This window comes from Stegodyphus dumicola, chromosome 1 (genome assembly GCF_044657685.1).
Source record: "Stegodyphus dumicola isolate Sdum_Otavi_A_Nest chromosome 1, ASM4465768v1".
NCBI lineage: Eukaryota > Metazoa > Arthropoda > Arachnida > Araneae > Eresidae > Stegodyphus > Stegodyphus dumicola.
In genome coordinates this window covers 146,199,692-146,217,463 of record NC_140768.1, presented here as the reverse complement: position 1 = coordinate 146,217,463, position 17,772 = coordinate 146,199,692, and the positions used below count along the sequence as shown (strand labels likewise).

The following is a 17,772-nucleotide window of genomic DNA, read 5'->3' as shown; positions in this document are numbered from 1 at the left end:
TCTTTATAAATAAATTCATTTGCATACAGAGTATCACTGTAAGCAATAAAAAGAATAAAAAACATATAAATTACATGATAAATAATTAAGTGGCGTATACAGGGTGATATTTTTTAAAGTGACAGTGTTTGGAGCACCCTGTAGCGTGATCTAATAGCCGAAATGGCACCAAACTTGGTACTATTTACACTAATCAAGACATGGAAAAAAGGATTCTGTGAAAAAAAAAATTAGTTCTAAAAATCACCACTAGGGCATTTTGTGGTGCTGCTGTAGCTTACAATAAGGAGAATTAGCATAAAACACAGGTATCAAAGAAAAATGCAAAAGTTGTGCGATGACAATGCTAGTAATATGAGCTATAAAAGCAAGTAATAGACAGCTCCGACAAATAATCTCAGCTAAAGTAAACAAGCTCCAGTGGACATGCCTCTCACGTTACCGGAACGTGCGTTACTGGTGAAGCTATATTACATGAATCAATGTAATGCATCCGCAGCTGTTCGGGAATTTCAAATCAGAAAAAAATTATGAAAGGGGCCCTTTATCGCTGAATAGTCTTAAGAAAATGATTAAGAAGTTCGAGGAAACGGGGTCACTGACCATTTGCACTGGGAGAGGACGTAAATCAGCATCAGAAGATGTAATAACTGATGTGGAAACTGCAATTGTCGAAGGATCACAGGGAACCATTGCTGGTACTAGCCGCGCCCGGGGTGTAGCTCGACAATTGGGCATGAATTATTCCATGGTATGGAGCCACTTGCACAAACTGAAACCAAGTAAAATTAGTTGCTTGCACAAACTGAAACCAAGTGATTATGATAAACAAGTGACATTCGCTCTAGCATTTCTTGCCAGGGTAGAAATTGATGATGCTTTCCCATGTCACATTCTTTGGGGAGACGAGTGACATTTTTATTTCAATGGGTCCGTAAACACATAAAATAGCCGAATTTGGGCTTCTGAGCAGCCCCACACCATGCACAAAATTCATTAAATTCCCCAAAAGTCACTGTTTGGTGTGGTTTCACAGCCGAATTCGTGACCCCAAACATGCACCATAAATGCAGAAAGGTACCACGAAATGCTGCAAATGTTTGTTATTCCACAACTTCAGCAAAGAAACCGTCTCCAACAGACAATCTTTATGCAGGATGGTGCTCCACCACACATTAGTAATAAGGTAAAGTAGCTGTTGTGCCAAAACTTCACTGATGATAGAGTCATAAGTCGCAGTTTTCCAGTTGCATGGCCACCTCGTTCCCCTGATCTCACGCCATGCGATTTTTGTCTCTGGGGTTATTTGAAATCTCAAGTTTATGTTCGTGGAGTATCAAATTTGTCTATTCTAAAGGACAACATAACAAAGACGGTGTGGAATATTCCTCATTATATGTTACATACGGCCATGGAGAATGTTGTGCACAGTGTTATTTCTGAGAACGGTGCTCGCATTGAATGTGGTCTAATTCCTCACCGGGGAAGTTAATGTAGTAAATAAATGTTAATAATTTAACTGCATGATTGTATGCCTTGATGCTTCATGTCTTGATTAGTCTAAATACCAAGTTTGGTGCCATTTCAGCTACTAGATCGTGCTACAGTGTGCTCCAAACATTGTCACTTTAAAAAAGATCACCCTGTATATAAGATGTCAGATAATTCACTGCTGCTCTACAATCATTGTATACGCAGATAATACAGATAAAATAACAAAAATATAAATTTAATATTATATTTATGCAAATATATTTTAAATTGAAATATTATGTAATCAATATTTTAAAAATTACTTGTCCTTTTTTATTATTTTAAACACTTATAATTATGAAGGAGAATGGAAAAAATATGCTCACTAAGTTGAAGTTGCAACCAATGCCCAATGCTGCAATTATTTATGTTAAATAGAATGGAACATAAAATTGCACTTTCATTCGTATGGTAGCATCGAAAGTATGCAAATTCGGTGACTGATAATGTGGTGTCCAATGCACACGTTAGAATTCCGGTCTGTAGTCTTGAGCTTGATCTGTGTTCAGTAGTTTTGGCTCAAAGACATCATTTTAAGTGAAAGTCAAAAGTGGCAAATAATTGGTAGAATCAAGGGAGGTCAAATGCAAATGGAGGTTGCCCAAGCTTTGAATATCCTTCAAAGTGTCATATCTAGAGTTTGGAGCCCTTTTTAAATACTGATAAGTTAATAGGCATCCTAGTCAATAGTGATCAAGAGCAACAGCTGCATCGGAAGACCGTTTTCTGTTGTTGCCTCGAAGAAACCGCAAAGCAACTACTGGAAATTTGGTTTTAGACCTTCAGGCGACTGCCACAATACTGATATCAGGGTTACCTGGAAAACCGGGAGAACCGGGAAAAGTCAGGGAATTCGAAAATTGACCAAAATATTCAGGGAAAAGTCAGGGAATTTAAGTATTTTTGTCAAAATCTGGAAAAGTCAGGGAAGTTCATACAACGATCCCGCCAAAAAAAAGCGATTTTTGCGCCGACGTCGGAAGAGATAACTTTTTTGGCGAATTATGTATCACGTGAGTGTCATTCGGGTAGCTGGCATAGAGCCAATTTTCGCAGCTCCAATTTGATTGTCTTTTAGAAAGGCAAAGCAACTTTTGGTTTCCAGTATTCTCGAGAATCGCATGTGCAGTGCATGAACTAAAGAAAGTACTTGTTCTCGTATAAAACAAAATGGGTTTAATCCTAGTATACGGTACCATGGAGGTTAGAATCAAAGAATATGTATTGTAAAGAAGGAAAACCTCTCTGCAACAGACGTGGCTCCGTTCCATCATAGAGGGAAACAGCTGTGCATGTCTGATATATCTGTTGCCAAAGCTCGAAACCGGTGTCGAAGTTCGAAGGTCACGTTATCAAGAGTTCATAAAATGAATATCGTTTAAAATTTCTTTAACGACTTGCGCTAAAAAGACGTGCCACGCACGTCGAGATGCTTTTGTCTCAAACCGTGAGCGACGTGAACACCACGTCGATAAGCATTTATCGCAAAAATGAAAATAACGTGGTGCACACGTCGCCTAACAACGAGATTGTTTATTTCTCGAGTTACAGCTCTGGATTGCACTCGCAGATGCGGAGCGGCGTAAATGAGACACTTTACCGCTTGTTATATTGTAGCGCACGGCACCGCAACCGTGAAGTTTAGTCTTAGCGCAAGTGGTTAAACTCTAAAGGAAAAGAAAATATTTTTTGGCGCAAGTAAATTAATTCATGGATTAGTTATTTTCAGGGGAAAAAAAACTACGAAAATCCGTTTTTAAAATTATTGCGTGGATTTTTCGCAATAATTTTAAAAACGAATTTTTTAAAAACGAATAATCCTGAAATTAATTATAGCAGTCTGATGACATACCATCACGAAATTTAATGCACATATTTTTTCCTTATGTATGCTGCGAAATAAATATAAAATACCTTAATTTATTAAAATAGATTTCTTTCTTCCGTTTAGCTGCAGAATGTCTGCAAAAAAAGCCTTATTTTATTCCAGATTGGGAAGATTCTAATCTCAATCTTCAGTGGAGAAAACAACAACTATTATAATTATATTTGTGTTTTCAAGTGTTAAGGTGCCTTTTAAGAACATACCTCGCAAATTAAATTTACCTAAAATCTAAGCTAACTATTTAGCATTGCGTTGTGATTCATAAGGACCGGATTAGCCTCGTGTTGAACTGGTGATGATCATGAGTAATAATTAAATAAAACATACATTTGTTATCCAATGTATATATCTTAAATTTTATTAAGTGGAAAACTAAACAAAATTATCAAACAAAGTATACCAAGAATAATTAAGAATAAATGTCCTCTGGGATTTATTGAATAATTAAGTGAATTTGCTACACAATACAAGTAATACCATAATTAATTTACCTCTTAGCACAGCCAACGTACATTACGCAGATAGACTGGAATTTTCTTGAACACACCTGGAAAACCTGGAAAAGTCAGGGAATTTCATTCTCCTGTTTGAGTGGCAACCCTGTGATTTTAAGCCATTTTGCTGTTGCATGAAGGTTTAATGAGCTTGGATGGTATGTGAGAAAACCATACCGTCCGTAAACCATATTGTCTCTCACTCACTCCAGCTTCCAGAGGGGCCCATTTAAATAGGTGCTGTCACCATATTCAATGGAGCCAAGACGACTGGGCCCAAGTAGTATTGTTTACTGACGAGTCCATATATAGTCTGAACAGTGGTTCTACATGTGTTTTGATCTGGAGAGGTGAAGGAACATGCAATGGGTCTTCCCTTGTCTGTGAAATATCCTATTTCTGCAACCATGGTTTAATGGTTTGGAGAGGAATCATGACAAGTGGCTGCGCCAAGCTGCATATCTTTCAAGGAAGTTCTGTAATTGTTCGAAGATGAATCATGACAAATGTCTTCAGTGAGCTGGGTATCTTTTAAGGAATTTATGTGCTCGTTCGGAGATATGTGAATGAGGCATTGGAACCCCAAGTCAGACTGTTTAGGAGTGCTGTTGGCCCAGAGGTTTTGCTAATGGATGACAGTGCTCAGCCTCATCGAGCATATGTGGTGTCCAAATACTTATCTCGAATGGATTTGCCATCTTACTCACCCAACTTGAACCTGATTGAGCATGTGCTATATGCCATAGGGTGCCAAATTCCTCACTAGACCTCCTTAGAGCTGAAAAGTGTACTTTTAGAAGAGTGACATGCAATTCCTTAAGACTTGATTGTCTGAGTGACCATACATATTAATTTTTTCCCCCCATAAGAGAGACTAATTTTTCCACTATTTTTCAATTTCCAGAAATTTGGTTTTAATTTCAGAATTTTGCGGATAATCAACACCAAATGTTGTAATTTGTGTTAACTAATGCTTTTGTACAGATTTCTAATAATTTTTTATTAAGTATCAGTTACATTTTATTTTTGTCATTACTGTTTAATTTTGATGACTATTGTATAATAGTTCAAAACATTTAAGCTTCTTTCCAGTTCAACATTTTTGACTGCATGTGACTGTTTTCTTATGATAGAAATGATGCTTAGTTTGTTTTTCTTGTGGAACAGCTAAGTAGTTTAAACAAACTTGATCTGCCATCAACATTTTCATTTATTAAAGGTCTTTCTGTGCTCATGTTCCATTAAAATTAAGGTAGTAGTTTTTTAATGAAGTTCAAGTTTTTCTTTGAGCTGTTGATAACATACATGATGTAAAAGCCGAACTTTTAAGTCCAGTGTAATAATTACTTGATATTCATTCTTACTTCGTACTTGTTGAATTCAGTAATTTAAATTTCATTAATAAACAAATGTGTAATGAAAATTTTATTTTCAGAGCTCCTCCTATTATTGGCTATTTACCATTTGAGGTTTTGGGCACGTCTGGCTATGATTATTACCACGTTGATGATCTCGATAACATTGCTGCTTCACATGAGCTTTGTAAGTAATAAAACTATGTATATATGTGTATGTATGTAATTTTTTATTGTAGGTGAGTATGTATCTGTATTTAAGTCTACATGGTATAGAGAAAAGTTATAGAAGAGGAGAGTAATACTTTTTTATACACCTCTTAAGTGGTGTTGATTATTTTCAATGAGTGAATTTCATATCCTTGTGTGACTCTCAAATTAAGCATGGATTTCATATCAAGATTCTGGACCACTCTGTTCTGCCCACACTGTGGTATGTGACTATTGAAAAAAAAATGTTCAAGGAGATAGACCCACCTGTTCAAACTGTTGACTTTGACTTCCCTGAGGATATCTAGAAGAGAATGAAATATCAACTGTAAGCTTGGTCCTAATGATCTCCATATGTGACAAGAGTAGCCACTTTTATTTGCTAGATTGGCATGCAATTCTGATTAAAATTACACTCTATAACAAAAAAAAAAAAATTGACGCACCAAGAAAGAGTTGTCCGATGAAGACAAAAGGTAGTGGATAGGAGGATTATGTACAGAATAGAAAATGATTAAAATTTCAGAACAATTGAATGATTTATTTCAGAGCTACATAGTTATAAAGTAACAAGTTGACCCACCTCTAGCCTGGATGCTAGCTGCCACTTGGTGTGGCATAGACTGATAAAACTCCTCGATGGTCTCCTGCAGTATTTCTTGCCAAATTCGCTCCAATTGTCAGGCTAAGTCATCAACATTCTCTGGTAGATGCAGTCACCTTCGCATCATATCCCAGACATGCACGATGGGAAAGGAATATGGCGATCTGGCTGGCCAAGGAAGTGTTTGACAAGCTGTAAGACAGTTCGTAGCAATATGTGCCATATGTGGTTTGACATTACCTTGCTGAAAAGTAAGGCCAGTGTTCTGCAAAAGGAATGGTAGCAAACCAGGTTTCAGAATGTAGTAGATATACCGGTATGCTATAAGTGTGCCTCTAATGACAACCAAAAGGATCCGACTATCAAGGGAAATGGTACCCCAGATCATAACTCCTGGTTGAAGGCCGTTGTGGCATGCAATAGTGAAAGCAGGATCAGCATGCTGCTCATGGCATCTCCATACCCGTCTTCGATGATCGTCACAACACAGTTGGAAGCGGGATTCGTCGCTAAAACTATACATCCCCAGTCAGCATCATTCCAACCTGTTCGAGCCAACACCACTGTAATCTGGCTCAACAATGTGCAGGTGCGAGTGGCAGGTGGCATAATGGTCGGTGCGAGCCTAGATTTTGCTTTATCTGTGAATGGTCATGGTGGACACTCGTGTGTGGGTCACATGTCTGATGGTTGATAACGATGAATCGGGTGCTGTGACAGCTTGATCTGACCATCACTGTGTCATCTGATGTGGCCCTAGGTCGACCTCTACCATCATGACACTGAAATCTGCCATTGTCCACCCATTTTTGCCAGCATCTTCTAATTGTCGTATCACTTTTGACTCATATGATGAGCAAGTCTCTGATTTGTCCAACCTGCCTCTTTCCATCCAATGATATGATCTCTTTCAAACTCTAACATTTGCTCATAATGAGCTCAAATCCTGCGGCAAGGCAATTTTGAGTTGTTGAAAGGTATCCTAAATCACAATGCAACAGAAATTTTTAACAACAAGAATAGCTCCTTATATACATCTGCTAGATGCGCAGTTCCGATGCGCTGGAGGTAGCACTGTTCATTCATTGGACACCAAATTTTAATCATTTGCATATTTGGTCAAAACACTTATGCATACAAAATTTCAAAGCACTCGAGTGATTCCTTCTAGGTGCGTCTATTTTTTTATAGAGTGTACTTTAAAATAAATTACAAGTTTCTGCCATTTGTGCCAAAGAGCCCAAAAGAAAGGTGTTCAGGTATTGATCAGATGGTGTATATTACTGAAAAATTTATGAAAAATTTAATTCATTTAGAATTTCTGTTTTTACTCTTTAATTTTGATGCTTTTTACAGTCATCATATGCATAAGTTTATAACACTATAAAGCAAAAAATGATATTGTTTGCATATGATGGAACTTAATGCTATGTAAAATAACTGAATAATCAAAAGTATTCAAAAATAAAACTATGTCTTAGATGAGTTGTACCATCTTTTCAGGGGGTGGTTTATACTGTATAATGTAACGGAAACAAATTTATATAATTTTGCTTATAAAGTAGCTAATTGTTTATTAGTTGTTTGTTGAATTTAATTTTTGGCAGTATTAAATTATTTATTTGAAGCATTACTCTCTTGCTGCATTATCTTGTTGCACCAACTACCTGAAGAGATATTATGATACATATAATAATTTGTTTTATTTTTTGAATTCTGATTATTATTTTGTTGTTTTCAGTTTTTATTATTATTATTATCATTTTCCCTATGCTTCATGTTTTCTTTTAAACACTGATGCATCAAGTTCTAGCTGATCTGTAAAGATTATGAGAACATTTTTTTCCCTGGTCCATAATTTTTCTTACCAAATTTATTGTAGCTTTTAGCACTTGTTTAGTTAATGGATTTATTTCAGCTATTTCAACTTATTATTATCAGCATAGGTAACAGTGTAATTTATCAATTAAAAAATCTAATCAAAATGAAAATGCACTCGTAAGTTATGATCTGTAAGTTATCATTAGAAATTGCATCTGTTTTAATACTTCCATAGTCGTAACAGATGGTGATCAACTTTTCTGAAGTTATTATTTTCGTATTTTCAGTAATGCAGACTGGAGAAGGAACGTCCTGTTTTTATCGCTTCCTGACTAAAGGTCAGCAGTGGATATGGCTTCAAACACGTTATTATATTTCTTACCATCAGTGGAATTCAAAACCAGAATTTATCGTTTGCACACACACTGTAGTTAGGTAAGGCATAGAACATTTTGAATTTGCAAACTAGTTAGAATTCATATACAGTTTAATTATACTAATAAACTGTCAAGAAATAGCTAAAAGAATTTAGGGGTGGATGTCATAATTGAATTTAGTATAGCTAGAAAAACTCCAGATTTAAGTCATTGTTGTCGTACTATGTAAAATAAATGAGGTCTGTGTTTGTTATGTGCACTGCTCAAAAAAAAAGGGGGGACAGTGCTATATCTACGGTTCTACTGGGCCTATTGACAAAATTCAAACTGTGTTTTTCATGTCTTGAAAGCGTGACTTAGGATATATATTAGATTTATATATAGCACTATTCTAACATAGGTATTTTGACACAAAATTGGACTTTTCTGAAATAACATAGCAATTTTATTCCATATTTCGATTCTACTACTCAAATTATGCCAGAATGTCAAGTTTTGTAAAAATCGCACGAGTAGTTTTTAAAACATTAGCTCTCAAAATTTTAGCTCCTCAGTGTTAATTGAATTTGGCAAATAATTATTAATATCTCTTTTTTTATTAAACTTTTTTGATTTTTTTTTCACATTTCAAAATTTAGGTTCATTCCAAATAAAATTTACCCATTTTTTTGTGGTTTATTTTTTAAATTTCTATTTTTGAATAATTTTTATAAATTCTTCAAAAAAATTTTGAATTATAACCTATAAAATTTTTACCATCATCTTAAATTATGTGTATTTCTAAGCATATTTGCAAAAAATTAGACTTTTTTATTCAAAATTTTCTAAGATATACACAAATTTACATATTTTCGCATTTTGAAATTTGGCATCTTTTTTTTTTTTTTTTTTTTTTTTTTTGAGCGATAATAATGCCAAATGTGGTTTATGGATTTTTGTTACAGTGAATTGCCATAGCTATTTTTAACCTTAAATTTTAAATAAAATTTTACAGAGAATTAATTATACAAATTTTTTTCCCTCAATGATGCATAATAAATATTTATTAATATTATATGAAAAGCTATTTTTTTAATTATAGATGATATTATTCAAATTTTTAACTATTTTTTAAATTTTTCTCTTTCTTCCCTTTTTAAAAAAAAAAAAAATATTTGTAAGAGTAAATTTTTATCTTCGGCGTTTTATCATCTGCTAATTTACTTTAACTTTGTTTAAATCGAATTGTCTAAAGCTGAGAACTTTCGTTTGATGTTTATTTGAATTTTATGAAAATATTTTATGACATTAACTGCATAATTTATTTCTAAACAAGCTGTTGCTTATGAAGTGGCGCAAAGAGCGGCTAATACTATCATCCATATTTTTAAAGTACAGTATATTTTTATAGAAACATAAGATGTAGAATAATCATTTTTATAAAACTATGATATAAACATACAACCCTCTAGAGACCGAATTAATAGAAGTTCACTGGTTATGTAGAAATGATCTGCAGCTACTTAATGGCTGGATAAGTCATCACATTCTGTGGACAAGTAAGAATAATTATATAAACGACACCCAACATTCTGGATTCAATTAACAACGAGGGTACAATGTTTATTAAATGAATTTAAGAAGTTTTTAAACATAAAAAATCAACTCATTTTTTATCCTAAAATGTATTTTTATTACAGTTAAAAGTCGTTAATTCGGACACCCATAATCTGGAATGATCTATAATCTGGACCTCAAAGCTACAAACTTTCTGCGCATGTGTCGCGTTGACGCATGCACAGATGCGTTGATGCGTAAGACCTTTTACGGCTGCGAATATGCGTATGCGCATGCGCAAAATACGTTTACGAATGCGCGTTTAATGTATAACGGACGGTATAAGCTATGCTAAAATTATCTAATTCAGTTAATGTTGCAGATTGCATTGTTCCTTAATCTTCGAATTGGATTCGGCTTATTATTTTTTGCAGACTGTTAGAGCAATTTTATAAAAGTAAGCTTGAACTTTCGATTATGTCAAATAGAATTTCCGATATATATTTACTAATATGTAAAGGATCTACAAAGCGAAAGTATGTTTAAAAGTCCATTAAACAAAAAGTGGAATTGCTGCAAAAAATGGATAAAGGCATATCCTTTGTTTATCTAAACTTTAACATTTGTTTATCTAAACTTTGTTTATCTTTAACACCGTAGCGTGCAATGAATTGGAAGTTTTTCTGTCAGCACAATCCTTATCTTCAGGACAGATGTTTTTATTTTATTTGGCTTATAATTCCTCACTAAATGTAGTATTTCATCTCGATGTACTCCGTCTTTGATATGATTTAAATCAAATTCCTCGTCATTATAATTCGCTTCCGATAGCGAAGAAAGTGACAGAGGTTTTTGAAAAGGAAAAAATTTCGATTGACAAATTAGTCGGTAGACACAGCAATTATATGACTTGAACAGCGGAACTTTGTAACTGAACAAGAAATTATGTCTGTTTATAGAATTAAAGAGAATGTATTATCAAGTAAAAGACGAAGCAACTTAAACAACTTACATAGAAAGAAATGTTTAATAAAGTAAACAAATAAATATTAAGCTTTTTTTGTAAAATTGATACCCTTAGATCATAATTGTTCTTTATTTCATAAATTACGGTTTCATATTTTTAATTTTATAATTTCTGCATGCCATCTTACCAGATTTAAACTGATGATCTATAATCCGGAATCGCCGAAGTCCCAACGAGTCTGGATTAACGACTTTTGACTGTATATCCTTAAAATTCTAATTTAGAATGTAACTGTCAAGAACTGAAGTCTAATCATCAGTAATATAATAAGTAACTATTATGGTTATTAATAAAGATATTATTTATTTCCATTTCAGTTCTTACCGTCAGCTCTAGTAGAAGTTACAAATCAATTATATTTAAGGAATGACCATCTAAGTTTAGAAACAGCATACCGTAACAGCAATTCAATTATTGGCGCCGTATCTTTCATGTTACTCCCGATTGGCAAGCTACATGATTTTTAATGAGTATTTGGGTTTTGCTAGTAACTTCACTTGGAAATTGTGGTCAAACTAGGTTAGTTGGTTATTTCAAGATAGAAAGAACATGGGAGCTATTTGGTTAAGATGCTTTCATAGAGAACCTTTGTAAAGAGAACCTAGAAAACTATGAAAACCAACCATGCAGCCTGGGTTAGACTTCGCAACAAACAATTAGTATTTAACAATCTTCAAATGCTAGGCAACTGGTGAGGCTCCAATTAAATCTCCAATTTAATATTTTATTTGTAAATATTTAAAATATTGTTGTATTCTTAGACGCAAAAAGCAGAATTTAAGTTTTGTGAACTCGTTAGTAAACTACCAAGCCATAGTGCGAATGAATATTCAATTTCTTTTGCAATAATTGTACTAACTTAATATTCTTGGAATAAAGAAGGAATGTTGTCGAAAGATTAAAGAAATGTTTAAATCCAGTGATATTAGGTTTGTCTTACAAGCTCAGGATCAAAACGATTCTGCAATTGCCCGAATAGTTGACTTGTAAATAGCTGTGAATTAATCGCTGACTTTTAATCTTATGTTATGCAGTCAGAAAACGTATTCCAAATGTTCTGTATTGCATGACAATGCATCTTTTCATTATTCAATAACCAATCGGAGAACTGCTTGTGTTCCAAAAATAAGTATGTGTACTCTATTGTCCTGCATGTTCTTCAAATTTGTCTTCTTGTGATTTTTTTTTTCTTTACCAAAAAACTAAAGTTGCCTCTCAAAGGAAAGGAGTATGACATCTAGTTTCAGAGGCATGTCGAAAACAGATCTCTACAAGCCTTCTCTTCCATTACATGTTGTGCATTCAGACAAAAAATTGCATCAGCATAAATTCTATAATCTATTTTTATTACATTCTGATTACTTTATTAACATAGAGTGAGTATATACCAAACCTTTTACTTCAGCTTCAGTAATTCGGAATTTTTGACGGAATTGTTGTCGGAACTAGGACTTAAAGATAAGTCAAATTGAATATTTTGATAATCCAATAAATTCAAGGTTAAAGTTTCAATATTTAATTTTCGGAGGGAGAGGAAATTTTTTCGGTTTTTATCCATTATTTTAAGTATATTCGCTTCGATTCTTTTTTTTTTTTTTTTTTTCCATAAAAGCGAAAATCGTACGAATGGTATGCATATAACGCATAACTTCAGATTAAAATTTAATAATATACAGGGTGGTTATAATTAAAGTTCCACTTTGAAATGATCATAAAAGGAAAACTACTGGATCAAATGTTATCAAACTTGGTAATCGTGTAAAGGAGGTCATGGGAGCTTATTTTCCGTGAAAAAAAGAAAGTTCGAAACCTCACCACCAGGGGGAAATGGCGCTGTATGCAATATTGTTAAACAAAATATGGGTTGGACTCTAACTTAACCTTTTGTTACATGGGTTTAATATGTTATATACCCTTAAGAAACTTTGAAGTAAGCAAATTACCATTTAAAGGCATTAAAGTCGATAAAAGTCGAGTGCGCCATCTATGTAAGGAAGAAATTCGTCCGTGAAACCCATGAATTAGCGATTAGAAAATGTGAAATCGCAAATCAATCACAAAAGTGCGCACAATCTGGAAATCGTTTTCTTACAGGTCGCTAATTTGTAATTTTTTAAGCCTGAATTTGACCCTAAAACATGAAGATACTGATTCAAAACGCTTTTAATCGATCTGAACCAAAGAAATCCCTCATGTTATCTACCTAGTACCATTGCATTATCCTACTGCATTCAATTGCATAGCAGTCATTCCACACCGTTTGGTTCATAACTGAACCATTTTTCTCCGAAGAGCAGTCGACAGCTGGACCACTGTGATTGCAGCTAGCTTAGAGTCAATGTTAAAATGTTTCGTGATACATGAACTGCAGTAACATGGTATTTTAGATACTATGATTTTTATGCAGTTCTGGGCCCCACCTCGCATGTGTCTCACAGTTACTTAGGCAACATTTCACGAATGAACGTCTTATAGGCCGACACTTCCCCTCTTCTTACCAGACCTCAACCCCTGTGACTTTTGGCTATGGGGTTATCTCAAAAGCACTGTTTATGGTGATAATCTAAACAATTTGGCATAAATGAAAAATGTGATACACCGACATGCCCGTAACATTCCTCCTGATATGCTAAGAGCTGCTGTTGAGAATGCAGTAACATGATTTAACTTTCTTTCGGAAGATGCTGGACACTACATTGAACATGCTTTGTAACATGTTTCGGAAACGATTAAACACATTTTAAACCGATGTTTTCATGTCTTATTTTATTTAACAATATTGCATACAGCGCCGTTTTTTTCTCTGGTGGTGAGTTTTTGAACGTTTTTCCCCGTGGAAAATAAATTCCCAATTCTCCTTTATACGATTCCCAAGTTCGATAACAATTTGGTCCGGTAGTTTTTCTTTTATGACCATTTCAAAGTGGAACTTTGATTATAACCACCATGTAAATTAAGCTTTAAAAGTTTGACAGTTTGGTTCAAGTCCCAGCTTTAAAAATATATATATAAATTTTTATATTAATCCTCTTAGAAGGAATGTTTTAAGAAGCTAATTGTTCTCTAGTGCCAAAAAAAACATGATCTTTAATATGATTTAGATTGTTTCAGCCGATATAGGAATCAGGTCACTAGGTGGTACAGAATAAACGCTGCTGGACTGTTTTGTTTCTTTGTCATTTAGCAAAAAATCTTTTAATTAAAATATTTATCCTTTGGACTTCGCTTTAAACTTTATTTATAGTTAAAATGACTAGAAAATGAAAAGCTGTCTTCAGCTGAAACGCAATTCGTGTAATTGATATTTTTAAAAAAATTACAAGAATTCAAAATTTATGGAAGTCTAGCAATCGAAAGATCTTAATTTTCTTGTATGAACACTGAAAATAACTGTAGAAGGAAAGAAGAAAATTAGGAAGAAAAGTAAGCAAAACTTTGCAGGGAAATTTGGCTGTCTAACATAGCAAGATGTTTCAAAAAGGTGTACGCTTTTGAATATACTTTCAGGATACTTTAAAGAATTTAAGTGTTCAAAGAGAAAACACTTGGACGTGTACACCAGCAAATACCATCAATTGAGCTTGTGTTAACAGAAGAGCCAAAATGATATCATTGTAGATTAAAGTGAAGAGTGACTGGTTTTAGACTACAGTCAAAAGTCGTTAATTCGGACACCCATAATCCGGAATGATCTATAATCCAGACCTCAAAGCTACAAAATTTCGGCACATGCGCCGCGTTGACGCATTCGCGCAAGACCTTTACAGCTGCGAATACGCTTGTGCACATGCGCAAAATACGTTTACGAGTGCACGTTTAATGTATAACGGACGGTATAAGCTAAGCTAAAATTATCTAATTATCTATTTCAGTTAATGTTGCAGATTGCGTTGTTCCTTAATCTTCGAATTGGATCCGGCTTATTATTTTTGTAGACTGTTAGAGCAGTTTTATGAAAGTAAGCTTGAACTTTCAATTATGTCAAATAGAGTTTCTGATATATATTTATTAATATGCAATATATCTACAAAACGAAAGTATATTTCAAATTTCATTAAACAAAAAGTGGAATTGCTGCAAAAAAATGGATAAAGGCATATCCTTTGTTTATCTAAACTTTGTTTATCTTTAACGCCGCGGAGCACAATGAATTGGAAGTTGATCTGTCAGCACTTTCCTTATCTTCAGGGCAGATGTTTTTATTTTATTTGGCTTATAATTCCTTACTAAATGTAGTATTTCATCTCGATGTAATCCGTCTTTGATATGATTTAAATCAAATTCCTCATCATTATAATTCACTTCCAATAGCGAAGAAAGTAACAGAGGTTATTGAAAACGAAAAAATTTCAATTGACAAATTAGTCTGTAGACACAGCAATTATAGGACTTGAACAGCGGAACTTTGTAACTGAACAAGAAATTATGTCTGTTTATAGAATTAAAGAGAATGTATTATCACATAAAAGATGAAGCAACTTAAACAACTTACATTGAAAGAAATGTTTAATAAAGTAAACAAATAAATATTAAGCTTTTTTTTTTTTTTTTTTTTTTTTTTTGTAAATTTTGATACCCTTTAGATCATAATTGTTCTTTATTTCATAAATTACGGTTTCATATTTTTAATTTTATAATTTCTGCATGCCATCTTACCAGATTTAAACTGATGATCTATAATCCGGAAAAATCGATAATCCGGAATCGCCGAAGTCCCAACGAGTCTGGATTAACGACTTTTGACTGTATATGGTTGTAAAAATTTTAATTACATTATAAAACACCATATCTTATCATAAATGGAGAATCCCATGATTTCTCAGTCGAATTATATGAAGATTCAGCAACATATCCAGTGATGTATGTGGATGTGTCCTAAAGACCTTGTTTTTTTCTCCTGATGAAACAGTGGCTGAGCGGTAAAGTCGCTGAACACTGGTAGTTCAATTTGAGGTTTGAATTCCGCAAACTGGCTGGCTGTATGGGCGTTTTCATGGTTTTCCCGATGTGTAAAATGTATACTAGCCAATTTTCCTTAGAAAGTCGTCCACGAAGGCATCCCTCCCCGTAGGCAGATAGCCCTAGTGTGCTTTGTTATAATTCAATAAACCAAAACCTCTTGATGAAACCAGTCTTTCTTTTCATCTCATACCTTCAAAATGCTTAACCTCTAAAGACTGATTAAAAGCTCTGACTAAATACTGATGAAATGGATTGAATTGGATTAAGTTACGGCAAAGCAGGGCTATCTGCCTAAAAGGAAGGATGCTTTCATGAAGAACTTTCTAAGGGAAACCAGCTGGCGTACACGTTACACATGAAAAAATCCACGAAAACGCCCATGCAACCATACCGTTTACCGGGATTCGAACCCCAGAGTGAACTACCAGTGTTCAGCGATTTTACCGCTCGTTCCTTTTTGGGCATTTATGAAATAGAAGGCAATAACTTTATTTAAAATGATTGTCAGAAATACCAAGATGTTTCGAAAAGTTGGATGCTTTTTAATATACTTGCAGAATGCCTAAAGAAAAAGAGCAAAAATGAAGCAGAATGCCTGAAAAAAAAGAGAAGAAAAATAAATTTTTGCGTAAAATATAGTATTTGTATTTTTTTTTTAATTTAAAACTTTTTAATCGTATGATATTTGATTCTTGTGATTTCAAAAATAAAATATTTGACTAAAATATGAATAACATTTTAAGAAACGAAATGTAGGATAAAATTGTGTAAAGCAAAGGGCACAATGATAAAACTGTTTAAAGTTTATGCAAGTCATCCTAAATTAAAATATCGGTTATACATCTCTCTTATTTATATATATCTTTTCTGAACGGAACATTAAAAGGCGTGTTAACTGTGCTTTACTGTAATTTCTCTTTTAATATATGCAGTTTTCAAACTGTTCAAACTGTTGTTGTGGGTTACAAAGTATTCTTCCAAAAGAAATGCAATTAAAATAAATAAAATCAATTTCTGAAAAATTTATATTCATAAATATATTTAAAATGCTCAGTTTGAATGAATAAATAGAAAATTTTAAAATAATTATCTGAAGAGACAGTGCAATACTATTAATTAAAATAAAAATCTAAAAATTTAAAAATTACCTAAAATAGTAACCATGACTAAAAATATAGCATAAAGAAAACTATTTGAAAAAAAAATAATAAACGATGCACCTTTGATTTAAACTACGCAGTTCGAATGAGTAAATAGAAATTTTTAAAACAGTTATTTGAGAGAAACCATGCAACTTAAACAATTAAATTGAAACTCAAAAAAGAAAAAAAAAAATTACTTAAAATTAATAACAATTATAATTAAAAAATAATATAAAGAATATTATTTGAAAGAAGGAACAATTGGGTCTTTTTTTCCTCTCATGCTCTATGTAAAAATGGAAATGAAAATAGGTTGCCACTTATTAAGAAGTTCGCCAAGTGAACTAATTTTGGCGCAAACTGAATAAAAAGCCGCAATATAAACTGTGTAATTTCTCCGTAAATTTCACACCAAATTTTACAAAATTTGATATTTAAGCATAATATGAGTCATAGAAACGAAATATGGTAAAAATTGATATGTTATTTCAGAAAAAGTCTGATTTTGTGTCAAAATAACTATGTTAGAGTAGAGCTATATATAAATCTAATATATATCCTAAGTTGTGCTTTCGAGACATGAAGAACGCACTTTGAATTTCGTCAATCGGCCCAGTAGAATGGGAGATATAGAACTGCCCCCCCCCCATTTTACTTCCTTGTATGAAGTAAAAAGGAAGTATTGTAATCGTGAAAAGTTTTAGGCAGCATATTTCAACGAAAATATCCATTTTGACCGCTATCGAATGCAATTTAACGATGTTTTTGCGTGATATCTGTACGTAAGGACAGAATAAAATACTCTTTTCCTTTTAAAAAATTATAA

The 17,772-nt window shown here is 33.4% G+C and overlaps 1 protein-coding gene across 1 annotated transcript in view; it reads left to right on the top strand.

Moving 5' to 3' along the window:
* LOC118189377 (circadian locomoter output cycles protein kaput-like) overlaps window positions 1–17,772 on the top strand; it is a 184,696-nt gene that overhangs the window by 136,039 nt on the left and 30,885 nt on the right. Inside the window, exons 11-12 of the mRNA XM_035359969.2 lie at window positions 5,348–5,454; window positions 8,190–8,337. Coding sequence (XP_035215860.1) covers window positions 5,348–5,454; window positions 8,190–8,337 — 255 coding nt within the window. The remainder of the gene's footprint in view (window positions 1–5,347; window positions 5,455–8,189; window positions 8,338–17,772) is intronic.